The 15,854-nt window shown below is 42.6% G+C and overlaps 1 protein-coding gene across 1 annotated transcript in view; it reads right to left on the reverse strand.

Moving 5' to 3' along the window:
- hmcn2 (hemicentin 2) overlaps positions 1-15,854 on the reverse strand; it is a 74,397-nt gene that overhangs the window by 33,148 nt on the left and 25,395 nt on the right. Inside the window, exons 23-38 of the mRNA XM_083784666.1 lie at positions 14,042-14,169; positions 13,612-13,863; positions 12,827-12,910; positions 10,769-10,960; positions 10,526-10,656; positions 9,095-9,242; positions 8,838-8,964; positions 8,577-8,734; positions 8,155-8,433; positions 7,916-8,058; positions 7,672-7,822; positions 6,504-6,725; positions 6,217-6,330; positions 4,778-4,965; positions 936-1,032; positions 507-671 (exon numbers count right to left, since the gene is read on the reverse strand). Coding sequence (XP_083640792.1) covers positions 507-671; positions 936-1,032; positions 4,778-4,965; positions 6,217-6,330; positions 6,504-6,725; positions 7,672-7,822; positions 7,916-8,058; positions 8,155-8,433; positions 8,577-8,734; positions 8,838-8,964; positions 9,095-9,242; positions 10,526-10,656; positions 10,769-10,960; positions 12,827-12,910; positions 13,612-13,863; positions 14,042-14,169 — 2,579 coding nt within the window. The remainder of the gene's footprint in view (positions 1-506; positions 672-935; positions 1,033-4,777; positions 4,966-6,216; positions 6,331-6,503; positions 6,726-7,671; positions 7,823-7,915; positions 8,059-8,154; positions 8,434-8,576; positions 8,735-8,837; positions 8,965-9,094; positions 9,243-10,525; positions 10,657-10,768; positions 10,961-12,826; positions 12,911-13,611; positions 13,864-14,041; positions 14,170-15,854) is intronic.

Consider the following 15,854-nt stretch of genomic DNA (forward strand, 5'->3'; position numbering starts at 1 on the left):
CAGTCACCTCCTCTCAGTGTTCTCACTGTATGGAGGAGTCTCAGTCACCTCCTCTCAGTGTTCTCACTGTATGGAGGAGTCTCAGTCACCTCCTTCCAGTGTTCTCACTGTATGGAGGAGTCTCAGTCACCTCCTCTCAGTGTTCTCACTGTATGGAGGAGTCTCAGTCACCGCCTAACAGTGTTCTGACTGTATGGAGGAGTCTCAGTCACCTCCTCGCAATGTTCTCACTGTATGGAGATCTCAGTCACCTCCTCATTTGCACAACAAATGGCTTCTCCTACTCAGTAGGCTGATTGGCTCAGACTACAGGCAAAGGCCAAGTGCCGATTCATATTTTAATCAGGCTCCTTACTTCTTCTACGAGGCACCAAGCACACTATCCCCAATGTTTTCAGCCAGCCGTCGGCTTGGTGTATTTCAATATTTAGTCGCACGGATATTAGGGATTGACGTGACTAGTAGTACACTGTGTTCATGCATGGACGGTGCTAAATGTTGCTGACCTGGCAGGATATGGATGCCTGTGCTAAATTGTAGGATCTGTCCGTCTCTGGTCCAGGTGATCTCTGGAGGAGGGTAGGCCTGAAGAACTTCACACAACAGGGACACCATGTGGCCCTCAATCACACTCACCTCCTCCTCCTTCTGTCCGCTTATCCTTGGAGGAACTGGGGAAGAAGAAAAGTGCATTTACATTTTTCTTTCTCCCATTCTACAGAGACCATCTGTTTGTATTATAACAGAAATTATATTATGTAAATAAGTTATTTTAAATATAATATATTGTCCACAGTATGAACGGAGGGAGCTGAATGGGAGTGAATTGGATAAAGAGAAAGAGATATTCTTCACATCTTTTCTTCACATGACATCTGTTTCAATATTTGTCAGATAAAGAATAGCGGGACAAATTGATGAATTGCTTCACTCACCTTGAACGGTCAGACTGAAGTGTTTCTCAACGGTTCCGACTTTGTTCTCGGCAACACACGCGTACTCGGCCATGTCGAACACCTGGACACTAAGCAGCTGAAAGGGAAGAGGAAGGATGATGGGAAAGTTAAACAGCAATGTTCGGCTAGGGCTGTTGAAAGGACAACAGTAGAAAACATGGTTGAATTTGGCAGCTCTTATAGATGTCAATGTGTGTAACTACGGTATATGTTACGGCCAGACGTATTTCACTAATTCCACTACTGCATGTATTTTGTATTACTCTCGTTTCCTGTTTGGTGGAGAGTTTGTTGCCACAGATTTGCCACAGCTGCTTGCAGCAAATCGACTTATGTCACACTGTTCAAGGTTCAAGGAAGGTTCAAGGTTGTACTTTATTGTTACATCTTGTGTACAAGTACATAAGAGTAAAACTTATTTTGGTTTAGCTTCCTTCAGACAATGCAGCAGCATAGACAATAACAGTAGAATAGCATTTTTATAAAAATAAAAAACATTTTTTTTAAAGAAAGGGACAGTGTGAAAAAGAGCAAGGAGAGAAAGAAAAAGAAGATTCAAGAGTATAATCAAATCAAATACACAAGTGCATATAGTCTTGTCATATTGTATATAGCATTGTCAAATCAAATATACATGTGCAAATTGTTCTCGGTATAGTGTCCAGCAGCCAGTGTTGGGAAAGTTCACTTTCTACATGAACTACTTCAGTTCATAGTTCATCATTCAAAAATCGGAACAAAAAAAGTTCACGGTTCCAAAAATGAACTAGTTTAGTTCTTTTTTGTTCTTTATTTATTTTGCCAATACGTTGCTGCGAGCTATGGTCACAATTATTGTCAATTTGCCACAGCCCATAGCCATATACTGTAGAACCACAGACTTTATTTGGGAATAAAATCCAAACCTTCAAAAACAAATCACTTTGGGATTAATAAGTGACAACTTTTACAAGATCTCATTACCCAAATGGGACAAATTATTTATTATTATTTATTTATTTTACATTTTGGAAAGCCAATTTAACACTGAGGTGCCCACAATGTTTAGGTGCCATGTGCCCACTCTTCCTGCACCCTTTTGCAATGTGAAATGCCAACGAATGCGTAATCCTATTCCACTTTGCCTTTGTCTTTATATGTGAAAATTAAGCCCCAACTTGTAGAAGTTCTAATGCTTTAATTGTAAAGGCAAACTTTTCTGAACGTAGCATTGACTCTCACTCACAGCCTGCATATTGCCACGTGCTGAAAATAGCTGATCCACAAGCTCACAACATGTGGCGGACGCAATGCGAATTTACAGCATGCAACACTTCGTACGACGAAGAATAAACAGGCTTCACTGTGGGAGGGAGATGTGTTTTGTTGGCCGAGGCAATTTATGTACAAACAGCACTCCTCCATGCAAAAATAAGCTATTGGAATCTATCTTTCGGTGGCAAGTTTAATCAAGCAACAAGTTTACCTCAGTGTGTTGTGGGTCGGGAAATGTTCTGTATCTGACTGTCTGCATGCATCAGCGGCAGCACGAGCATCATCAACCAGTTGTGAGCTGTGTGCTCCAGAGAAGTGCAAGGCAGAGATTGATTACGTTAATTTGTGTCCACTACATATTAAGGCCTGTTTACGTTGTGATTTAGCTGGGGTTTCGCCTGAAAGGCTCTATGGAAATCTGACACTATTGAACGAAGTGAACTGTAGTGTTCTGACGTTCACACACGGCAGAAATGAACGAGTTCTCAATAACGTTCATCAAGCAGAAATACAGTACGTTCAGTTCACGTTCACCCAAAATATGAACGGGATCGTAAACGATTGTTCATTGAACACGTTCAGGGACAACAATGACAGCAGCATTTTTCTTGATTTATTTTTGCCAGGTGCTTGAAAAGCGCCTGGACTACACCACTACTGACGACCGTAAAGACGACTTTAGTGACGACCTAGTCATGACTGGCTGCCTTCTAGCGACCTTACTAGCGATCGTCAACTAGTCATGATTGGCTGCCTCCTAAGCCAATGGGAGTTTTACCCATAAAACCCAGTCTGAACGGTATAAATACCCATACTCTGAACGCCACAACGCAGAGCAAGTGGCAAACTGGAGCGAGAACATAACACAGTGAGTGAACCAAAAAAAGAACGTGGGAAACAAACGAAAGCAGGCACTACAAGAGCTTATTGCACCTGGCAATTATTATGACTGAGTCATTCTTGTTTCCCAGGCTGCTACCTAGCTTAGTGCAAACAGCTTGATCACTGGAGACTGCCAGCTGCTGTTCTCACCACCGATTGGCTGGCTCTAATCAGCCCCATGACGCCTACGCAGTGGATTGGCTGGGGGCCACTAGTGGTGGATATTGCTTGCAATCTCACGATAGATATGTATCACGATACACAGGCCACGATACGATGTATATCGATATATCGTTATATATATCGATTATACATTTATTCAAAAATAATAACCATGTTGCACAAATACAATAAAACACTTTCAGGCCCACAGAGATCTTTAAATTAAAATAAATCCTAACAAGGGGTCTGGGAAGGGAGTGCATTGCAACTTGCAAGGAGGGCTTTGATAACGTTAAACAGAGGTACGTTTGTCAACACTGCGTCACCGGGATAATTCATGCTGTTTATTGCCATATTGATACAACAGGCTCTCGATCGATTCACCTATCGTCCGGAATGTTCAATCGATATATTGCCATATCGATTAATTGAATGCACCATTTGGGGCCACTAAAGCTCACTCATGACAGTCAGCTTCGGCAGTGGGAAATCGGTCCTCATTCAAACCAAACCTTAGTCCCGTCCTTGAAAGACTTTGTCTTTCTCTGAGACTGTAACCAAGTCTGCTGAGAGAGACCTTTGATTTGAGTTGCTTTTAAATTACATTTTGTCTTGATTGTTTGTTGCTTGGTTGTGTTTATGTTAGGTTTATAGTTGGGTTCTATTAGTTCAATTAGGCTTTGTATTGTTTGTATTCATTGTCTAAGATTTTTGTAATTGTGTATTTCGTGTTAATAAATGTATGTTTATTCTTTTAATTCAGGTGTCGTTTTCCGTCTTTCCACCTTTATATCCATAGACTAAAGGTTGTATCACTAAATGAGTGTGAAGCAGTGCATCATTGAATGAAGCAATATGTCCCAAGATGTCATGGTTTACAGCTATTGTTTAAAAAAGCCTTGCATGGCTTATTGCTTACATAAAAAGGTTACTATATATACTTGGCAATGTTTCATAAAATAAAAACAGCATTAAAAAAATGCAACAATTTATAGATAGCATATTCTTCTGCCAAATAGATGTAGTTCTTCAGTGACATTTAGCAGAATCGTTGCCAAGCAACAGACACAGCAACACACAAGTGCAGTGGAAAGCATGCTTACAGCACCATTTATTCTGGGGGCGCGTGCACATTCGCCAGATATACCCAATCTACAAGCTCACAACACGCCACGAGACAAAGACATTTTGTGGAAACGAGAGGAAAGGAAAGGAGAGCAGACCAAGTACAGAGCCAAAATTAGTTTAGACTCTACCCCTATCCAGTAAATCTAATTTCTCAGCACAATATGCCATTTGGAACAATTTATTTGGCGCAGTAATGCTGATGTAATGCGGTCACAGGTGTGTGTTTATATGAGTAATTTACAACTATCCATTTTACAAGTAAAACATAAATCACTGATTGCTCACTAAAAATAGTAGTATTCTACACAGTGCATCTCTTCCCCAGGGAAGCCTACTTTAATGAACATTTTTCACAGCACATGATCCTTTTCCCGCCTTACATAACACTGACCCACCTGGAGTTGGGTTCCATCCCCACTGATATGATGCTGTGTGTCTATGTGCACCGGCTGCCCACCCCTCAGCCAGGAGATGGACGGTGCCGGGTGACCGCTCACATCACAATGCAGAATGACCGTGCTGTTCACCACCGCTCCTATGTCCTCCCTAAACTCTTCTGATGAGCCCATGATGACTGGAGGGACTGTTTGGAGAAAGGAAATACAATCAATCAAACAATCAATCACATTTCACCATAGTGAATTTCTAATGATGGTCAATGCAGGGGTGTCAAACTGGTGATCCGTGGGCCGCATGCGTCGTCTTATGCGGCCCGCCTGCCTCAAGCAACAAAAAAAAAATATATATATATATATATATTTTTTTTTAATAGCTAAAATATAGGCTAATAAGTAAGGCTGCATGATACATCGAACATGTACCTTCATCAGAGTGGAGAATATAAGTATAAATCAAGTTGAGCAAAGCCACTCTTCTCTGCCCCTCTCTCTAACAGACACAGTTAACGATCGCTTGTTAAGTGCCTGCCAGACTGACAATCAGATTAAATGAAGGCAGGTGTAGAGTAGAGTGTAGACTAGTGAACTGAACATGTTCTCTTTATATCAAGTACTTCATACCAGCCCCTTATGAAACTACTTCTCCCCAAATCCAAATGGATTTAATTTTCCATCCTGAATGGCAGTAACTAGCATACAATGAGAACTGAGAAGATCTCCACAAAGGTTTACTCATCAAAACTGATTATAAAACTGTAACCATCAAAGCATGCACTCAACATATAATGGTTATGTGACCATGGCATGTGCATAATATAAAATCTTCTAAGTTGTATCTGATATTGATTAATATGGGGGGTGGGTTCAATGAATCGATTATTAATCGGCAGAGCTGTCGACTATTGTCAACATATTCCCCAATTTCCACTGAGATTATGGGGTGAATGAATGTGGCCAGACCCATCTTCTCTTTCTGTCATAGTGACATTGTCCTGCATCAGATCATGTCCAAATCAGGTTCTCCAATCTCCAGTAGCTTCTTCAGTTTTTTGAAGATATTTTGAGTGGTGCAACCACTCCCTTACGGAGCTATGTGTGTGGCTGGCTGGGTCTGAGCACTATGTGTGTGTGTGTGTGTGGCTGGCTGGCTGGCTGGGTCTGAGCATACATAGACAGATAGATAGATAGATTATAGCAGTGACTGACTGAGACATCGAGCGTGCGTGCGCAACTGGTTGTGGCCCCCATCAAGTGACCTTTTGACCAATGCAGCCCTCGCCCCAAGTTGAGTTCGACACCCCTGGTCTAATGGGTGGGGTCCCAGAGATCTAATTCATATCAAATGGGGGTGTATGGCCTAATGCATATCAAACTGGGTGGGGGGTCCTTGAAATAAAAAGGTTGAAAATGACTGAGATAGACATGTACATGCTTACCCAGGACCTCCAGGTCAAAGTGCATGTGGTCCTCCCCGGCCTCATTGACAGCTTGACAGGTATATTTTCCACCATCATCTCTCTGCACCCGGGGAATCTGTAGTACCTGTCCACCTGAGAACACAAATCCACAAAAAAGGGGGGAAAAAAGGTTGATGCATGGGAGCTGAGCCTGACAACACCCCTTAGCTGTTCTAAAATTACTGTAAAGCACAGCCTCTTGGGACTTCTTGTTTTATTACAGAACAGCAACTTTGCCGGTCAAGTTGATATCATACGGTAAAGACCTGGAAGCAGCAGCACTCCATCAGCAGCGGTAAGTTGGCGTCCATCTCTGAACCAGCTGAGCTTGGGTGGGGGGATAGCGTTGCTCTCACAGGACAGGCTGATGGGATGACCCAGGACCACTTCCATCTTCTCCGTCATGCCTTCATCGTCGTCATCGTCCTCTTCATCTCTCAGGCCCCAGGCTGCTTCCCTGTTATTCACCCGCTGGAATATTGGAGGAACTGACAAGAAAAAGGTCAGATTAGGGTCACTGTACCTGCCAACTGTGATATTTATACATTCAATAAGAAAAGAGTCTGTTTCTATAAGTTAACTCAATGATTGGTTTTGGTGTAATGATTATTTGAGTTATTTTATTTGAGATATTTTGACTTCAGTTAAACAAATGGACAGTAAGCCTTATGTGGATTATATGCAACCAAAGTGTATGTGTATACAGTAATTGAAAGTGACATTATTCAAGACAATGTTTGAGATATTACTGTATGTGTTTGTTATTATTTTGACTAGTGATTATTGTATTTGTGTATATGTTTTTTGCTATACAGTTTTCACGGTCTGGATTGAACCAAAATAAATCCTGCCAGTATATAAAGAACTCGTCGCTGTCGTCTGTACTGAGGGAATTACAAAGCCATATGCCAGCTGTTTGATGTAACACTTACACAAAAATAAAACAAGAATGACTCTCAGTCATAACTGCCAGGTGCAACAAGCTCTTGTAGCGCCCGTTTTTGTTCGTTTCCGACTGTGTTTTGTTATGGTTGTCCTCTAGCTCCAGTTCGCTCATAACATTAGCTTCTGTTGCCACTCACTCTGCATTGCATGGTTCAGAGTATGGGTTTTTATGCCGTTCAGATTATCATTGGCTGGCCAATTATGACTAGGTCGCAAGTAAGGTAGCGAATCATGACTAGGTCATCACTAAAGTTGCCACTAACGTCGTCTTTATGGTCGTCAGTAGTAGTGGGTACAAATGTAGTCCAAGTGCTTCAAGCAACTGGCAAAAATGATAGGTTCTACTAGTGAATGAGGAGGTAAAATTAGTGTATTATTGAGGGATTTTCTTTTACTTAAATATTTTGTCATCCTGGCTCATCCATGTTTTAGTGTGTTCAAGTCGAGGCTGTATGATTATTGTGTGAGAAAGGCGAGCTGGTTTCTCACCCTGAATGGTAACATGAAAGTCTCTCTTGTCTTCTCCTGCAGTGTTGGTGACGACACAGGTGTACAGGCCTTCATGGGACAGCATGGCATTTTCTATGTGTAGAACATGTTCACTCACTTGAACACCAGCATGGATGATTCCATTCAGCAACTATTAAGAAAACAATAAAGCAATAACTTATAACACTCACTTATGTGTGCAAAATATTAACTATACACGTGAATGAAACTGCCACGAGCCAACCTGTCCATCTTTAAACCACTGAGTCTTGGGTTCAGGGAAGCCTTTGGCAAGGCAGGATATCGTTAAAGTCCCATTGATCCGTACTTTCTCCTCCCTGCCACCAAAGGTCAGGGATGTGGAGTCTCCTTCTATCTGTGGTGGAACTGATGAGAAAACATTTATTAATTACACACTGATGATCCCCAAATAAATATATCTACATGAGGTAAGACCAGACTCGTGCAGGGCTTATCTCTTACCCAGGACACTGAGTGAATAATGTCTGAGAGCAGTTCCAGCTGGGTTGGTGGCCCGGCATGTATAGAAGCCTGTGCTGTCTCCCTGTGCTGAGCCAAGTCGCAGAGCCTGCCCACCTTGGGTGTAGGTCAGCTGAGTACTGGACACGATGGGATGGTTGTCTTTCAGCCAGGTGATACTGGGAGTGGGAGAGCCCTCAACATCACAGGCTAGGACCGTGGGGAAACCCAGCACCACTGATACCTCAGTGGTCTCACTGGGGCCGCTGATGGTGGGGGGAGCTGTGGAGAGACAGAGGTACAAACTAGATGGATGACCCCAGACTCTGTGTACTTCATATACATTGAGGTGTAAACTTTTTTAAATGGATGTTTTTTTATGATTGTAAAGACAGAGAGGGTGAATTTCAAGGCAGCGGTTTAACCTTGCACGGTGAGCCTGAACTGGCGCATCTGAGTCCCTGCATTGTTCCTGGCCAGACACTGATAGAGTCCCTGGTCCCTCAGCCTCACAGACTTCACCTTCAACACCTGGCCATCTTCTAAAAACACCACATGAGGGTCCCCATCACGGGACAGAACCCTGGAGAAAAAGACAGGGTGGTGGGCCGAGTCAGATTATTAGTTCCTGTACATTATACTGCAGGTGTATTGGTGGATGTCATGGAGAAAGCCATCATGCTTACTCTCCATCGCGGCTCCATTCCACCCTGGGAGCTGGTCTCCCACTGACCCGACATTGGAACTCCACTTCCTGTCCCAATACCACAGACAGCTCCTGTAACCTAGATGTTCCTGAGATCACTGGTGGGGCTGTAACATGGCAGACAGGCTGGTTAAAACCAGGTGACTACACATAAACATGCCATGTATTGTAGATGTCAGTGAATCACTAATTGAACAGTAGAAACACAGAGACATTGTTTATGGTATATGTACTCACCTTGCACTACTATATTATATTCTCTGCGAGCCTCTCCTGCTAAGTTCTGGGCCTTACAGGCAAATTGGCCTGCATGTTCTGATTGGACTCTGTAGATTCTCAGCAGTCTCTTGCCATTCTCCAGATATACTCCAGTACTTGTATCCACCTAGACACAGCAATTCAAGAACATGATTATTGTATTTATTATGTTGGCCACTTGGTGGCATTGCACAGCTAGATTATGGAAACTTGCATCAGTGGTATATAGCTCATACCAGGGTGAGTTACTCCTATTCCTTTCCATAGACCCTTATGTATTTTGCTGTTTTGGTTTATAATAATACATGTGTCCCCTTTAGTTGTTGTTGCGGTATTGGTCAAGTACATTTTCACATACCAGGTATTTGTCCTCCTAATCAAATCCATCACCAGTTGGCAACTATTGAACAGCACACATGGAGCAGGTGGGGTTCAGTGTCTTGCTCAAGGACACTAAACTAAGGCAGGAGGAGGCGGAGAACGAACAAGGAACTTTCGTGTTCCCAAATGACCCCTCTACCTCCTGACCTACTGCCACTACTATTAAGATTGACCTACAACCTTCCTTGTCTTGTTTATATTGGAATACTGAATACAAATTATATTGATGCTCACTAAAAAGGTGTTTGTGACTTTAAAAGAAAGGGAGTGGATAAAACTGTAAACAAGTATCTGTAATTTAAGTGCAATCTTCCCTGCTATAATTAGCTAAGGTGACCTGCTGCAAGTAATTGTGATGCAAAATCCTATCATCAGTGCCAATATTTAGTTCTCTTCAGAATGTAGTGCTGTCATTGCTGTACTTGCCTTGAAAAAGGTCTGCAGACTGAAATGTTGACTTGGAATACAGATACAATCACCATTTAAGCCTGTATACATTTTTCAGATTGTTTCTTGGTCAAATTGTAATAGTTCATGGCATAATACTGAATGCTAGTTGCACTGTGTATCTAATTAGTTGTGAACAAATAATATCCTTCTACTGCATTAACGTATAGAATGTAGAGAATATCTTGTGTTGCCAATACTTGATTCATAACTTTTCAGTATATTGTAAATTCTGTATATTTCCCTTTTAGGCTGCAACATAGACATATTCTACCAGGTAAGATGCAATTATAACTATTTTGTATATCCTCAGGTGCAAATGTTATGCTATATAATGTTATGCTATATAAGCCTAGCTGATGCTCACTCACCACATTTAACTATTATTATTTACTACTGTATTACTTACTACTACTACTAGTAGTACATTATGTTTTATTACTTTATACATTTTTTTTTTGACAAAATGTTTTTGAAACTTTGAATACTGAATATAATCTTTCTCTGATCTTTATGTGATTTTTAAGCCCAATATGTCTAGGTGGTAGCTTGTGGCTTTAGCTTTATATTATGAGAACTTACAGGGTGGCCATCTTTAGTCCAAGTGATTGATGGAGAAGGAATCCCAAAAGCATCACAGCCAAGGGTGAGAGGCTGCTTGAAGGTGACAGTCAAATTCCGGGGCTGGCCGTCATGTTGGATCTCAGGGGGAACTACAGAGACAAAGGAATAATATGGAAAATGTGTCAGTTGTCACATCAGAATTCACCATCACAAGGCAATTTGCCATGTGTAGACAGAAATAGCCAGAAACTTAAGGCTCACCATTCACTTTCAACCTGGTCTTCCTCTCAGTGGAGCCCGCCTCATTACTCGCAATGCATTTATAGTCTCCACTGTGGCTGGCAGATGCTGAGCCAATCACAAGGGAGCCATCCTGGGCCATTGAAAGCTCAGTCTGGTCACGGTGTATCTCCAGACCATTCTTGAACCAGCGCACCTTGGGAGGTGGTGAACCTGCAGATGCAGAAACAAGAGGGGGGATTGAAATGAGTCGTAAGGAAATCAGCTTTATCGATCACGCCTGACAGAAAGAAAAGTTACTTCCATCTCTGTGCATCTCTGCAGAAGAATTTAATGGGCAAGCGGCCCAGAATGGAAAAAGCAGGCTGTACATTTATCTGCTGGACAGGAGGACAGTGGGGGAAACCATGCCAAAATGGTTACTGAGAGCCCCGTCACTTCACAAACTCTGATTTTAAAGGTCAGAGTCACACACGAAAAAAAGCAAAACACAATATATCGGGGAGATGTCAGATTTAAAGTGCAGGCATAAAGATTTATTACCGGAATCAGAGGTGAGGGCCTTTTGCAGCAGGCATAAGAATGGTGCGACTAGCAGTTCAAAGGCACTGGTGCGTGCACTCAAGCACCTAAAACAGATGTGTTCTGCGGATTACAGTGTGGAAAAGAACTGCAAATGGGGATGAACGGCGAGTGATGCGTTGGGGAAAGAGAAAGGCGTAAAGTAGGAAACTTCTTACCCCACAGACTGGCAAAAAAGGACAGAGCTACAGCATTGCCATCCTCTCTAGTTAGTCTCAGTGACAGAACATTGAGGAACAGAGACCTAAATACCATTGCTCTGTCTATTTACAGAGGTGCTACATATTCAGACACCACAGAGGAAGGCAGGGGAAACCCAGCACACTATCAATCCCCTGGTCCAAAAATACTAAACCAAAGAGATGTAGAGGGAAATGAAGGTGATGTTATCAGCCATCCCTTGGAACACACACTCAGAGACTCATTAATTATCTCATTGCTGAGAGCAAATGCATACATATGTTTTAGATGATAAAACATGTCATTAGAAGACTTTGAATTGATTTGCCGGAGCTGACAAAGTTTGATCCGCCGCCCTCCATGTGGTTTTCATGACTACCTAACACAATGTTCTCATTTGCACATTAACAGTCTCCTTATGGCCGGGTCTGCCGTTGACACATCTCCCGCAATCGATGAGGGAGCACTTGTGCTGGCTGCTTCTTCAAGGTACAAATAGCTTTTGAGCATCCACACATAAGCTCTATGAGGGGGGCCTGTTACTGTGTCCCTGCCCACCAGCCTGCCCGCCTGCCTTCTTGCCTGTGTGACTTGCAAGGAGGTGCACTTCTTCTTCCTGCACTCCATGGTGCATCTCAGACAACTCTGTCCATTATCTGCCAGCAGCAGCCTGTAATTAGGATTCCTCTCCCAGCAGGCCTCTCGCAGAGGAAAGCAGATGTGGCTCACAGAGGCAGCAGGCAGAATGATGTTCCAGCTGTTGCTTCCCATTTAGTCATGGTCCTCACCTTCTCAAACATAGCCTGTTACCATGGCATGGCTCCATACAAACAATGCCTATTTACATTGTCTTGTCAGAGGGATGGCTTGGCGAGTTCTAACATCACCAATGAAAAGCTAGAGTGCACCCATCCACTGATGGAACACAGTCATACACACAAAATAACACACATTCTTCTATCGCAATAAAAAATGGAAGCTTTCCCATCTCTGTAGGGTGGCGCTTCATGATCTCATAGGCGTGTTGAAATAAACTGACAATGGTTTACAGAGTGCTACATAGAAAATGTATCTTGATGCTGTTTTCTGTTTTGGCATATGCAAGATTAAGGCGATAGCAGAGCGTATCTTTGATCGTGCACAAACACTGTACAAGTGGTGTTTGTTCTGAAAACAAGAAAACCATGTCCTCAAATCATACCTAAAGAAAAGCAACTGCAGCATCAATTGACTTTCACCACACTGCGTACATTTTCTCTTTTCTAAAAACCCCAGTCAATCTGTCCTAGGCTGAGTCACCCATGAATAACTTCTTACCTTCAGCAGGGCAAGGAATGATGACCTTATTGTTAGCAACTTTCTCCATGATAGCGTCTCCAGGCTCGGCAAAAGACGGGGCCTCTGTCAGGACAGATAAAGCAATTTAGCTGTCATGTAAAAGTACAAAGGTATTAGAGACAGTGAATATCTACTTAAAACAGACATGAAAATTATATGATGATTATTTATTATAAGGTTGTGAGGCTCTGCTGTTCAAAGTTACACAGAGAGAGTGTGGAATCCCTCTGGGCATCTCTACGTCTGTTGTAGGTGTAAGATTTGAGACCTTTCTCTGACAGGTTTAATCTGTGATGTTACGGGGAAAATATGTCCTAATTATGACAACATGAGTCATAGATCCTCACTTCTGTGCCCCCAACTCTCGTTAAGCTTAAGCTTGGACTTCCTCCACCCAAACCCTTAGCGAATCAATCGCTTGAGTGACCTTTGCGGGTCAAATAGGACCCTCAATCAACTCTAGCACCCCCAACCTGGCTCAGATAAAGTGGGATTTAAAGGCATGCTTGTCCACAGGCAGTGTAGAGCTACCTCAAGAGAATAAAACTGTAAAGACTTGAGTCTAAAACTGGGCCATGACATGCTTATGTCTAAACACTCAAAGTACCCGATCTAGGTCAAGGTTACTTTCACAGATGTTGCTGTGCAAGCATATTTCCCTATTGTGCATTATTGCTGCGTGTTACTTTATTTATATTCTCCATGAATACGTTATGGTATTTTGGGTAAACAAATGGAATTGGAGGATCAAAACTGTACTCCACCTAGAACTTCTAGATTGATCTCCAACGTGTCCTGTCCAGCATTGTTCTCGGCCACACACTGGTAGGTGCCCTGATTCGAACGGCTGACCTGCTGGATCCTAAGGGTGGCAGTGTCCCTGACCTCAACAGGCAGTCCATTGTGAAACCAACGGACCTGAGGGCTGGGCTCGCCGTGAACCACACAGGGCAGAGTCACCGTTTGGCCACGCAGGGCTTTCAGCAAGGGGGGAGCTGCTTGGATCCGAGGCTTAGCTGAGTGGTACAAAATCAACATACACGTCTCACCATTTCTGTTGAACTATTCAGTAAACATAATTATTATTATTATTATTTTCCAGTGATGTATTCATCCATATAATCTATCAACATGACAGCATCGTAAAAAAAAGGTGTCTGACAAGTTCGTAAACTTTCCAACTACGTCATTTACCTTGAACGTGCAAATTGTAGCTTAGGGACACATTGCCTGCTGGGTTTTGTGCAGTACAGGTGTACAGTTTACTATCAATCAGTCGCACATCAGTGATCTTTAGGGAGCCTGAAGGGAGAACCGTGAACCTAGGGAGTGGTTAAGGGGCAAGGGTGAAGGGATGGAAAAAACACAACATGTCAAGTGTCAATGGAGATCTATGGCCTTGTTTGTGTTTAGGGAATACAAGTATGTTTCAAAATTGAGGGGAACATTCTTAGCATGAAAATCTCAACATGTGTATATTAACAATCAACCACAAATACTGGTTGCCCAGGGAATATGTGTTGATGTCCCTGAAATTGGTTCCATCAAACCAACATGGTCTTTACTGGAAATGTTTGATCTGTTTTAAACTGTTGATGGCAAAAACAAACAGACATGGGTTTTGAATACATTTTTATGTTATAAATTATATCTTTCCAACAATTGCTTATATTTTTCATAATTTCATCTTTAAATCCTATATTAAAATTGGACAGGTGGGCAGACAAGTGGCCTGGCAGACAGCAGGCAAACGGGCAGGCGGATGGACTTCGAGCACGTCACTCAAACATAACCACAAATAACCCTATACGCTCATACAGTAGGCAGGACTACGGCCATGTCACTATGACTCAGGCATAACCATGAACAAACCTGATGCAGCCATATATAGGCGTATGGAGATCTGGTTGTCCAAAACCACAGATCCGACCGCTATGACTCAGATACATCAGTCGGATCAGCGGTACAGCATAGGTGTGAGGGCCGCATAGCGGCCTGAACTTTAGATGTGAGGGCCGCATAGCGGCCTGAACCTCTAGTCTTTACAAATGTACACATCCATAATTTATATGTATACTGTAGAACAAAATATATCCTCAAAGGGAGAAATATCAACATAAGACAAATGTAGGTCATAAATGTCAATGGACTAGGTAGACTGCTATTGGAGATTTGTTACCTTTCCATTGTAATGTAAGGCAATGTCTGATTGAAGTAAACTATTAGTTAGAGCTGCACTTCAAAGAGTAGACAGCCATAACCCCAATTGCGCCAGAAGCTATCCAGCTGTACAAATTCATAATGTGAGCAAATATAAACAGAGCTCTGCGATTTATCTGAGATAAGTGTGTCTGCAAAAGGAACTGAATTATAACAATAACAAATTCATTTAAGTGGAAACGACGAGCTGGAAGCACAAAGAGCTCTGTATTTCAGCCACGCACATGGCTGCCTCATCCCCCACCTCTTTAGACTGGCTAGGAAGAAACAGTAGCATACATCATGGGGACCAAATGACTTCTTCTGCAGTGGTCAATCCACTTGATACATAATTCATTGCATGACCCTTTCGACGAAGTGTTGTTCGACAGAAATTATGCAATATTCTTTAAAGCATTGACACGTGCAAAAGGGTCACGTGACAATGTATACATGAGCCTCTAGCGAAGCTGGAACACAGAAGCGATGAGCCGGTGACTTCAGGCCCATCTAGTTATACTTGGTTGCACTCCAGTGTTTTGCAGCGAACATTGGCGATCTACAAGCTCACACGGCGTGGTGCTGTGACGCCTTGTGAGCTTGTACTGTAGATCAGCTTGCTTCGGCTTTGGTGCACGACACCAACCGCAACTAAGTATAAAGTAGGCTTGGCTTCACTTTGGTGTTCAGTCATCTGTGGACACAGCCTGCCTGATACACTGACAGGGGGACAAATTGGCCTAATCAGAAGATGCACCAGTCTGAACAGCTCCACTGACCCAGTGTCCCTCTACAAGTCTCTGTCTAT

This window comes from Protomyctophum parallelum, assembly GCF_964188405.1.
Source record: "Protomyctophum parallelum genome assembly, chromosome: 15".
Classification (NCBI taxonomy): domain Eukaryota; kingdom Metazoa; phylum Chordata; class Actinopteri; order Myctophiformes; family Myctophidae; genus Protomyctophum; species Protomyctophum parallelum.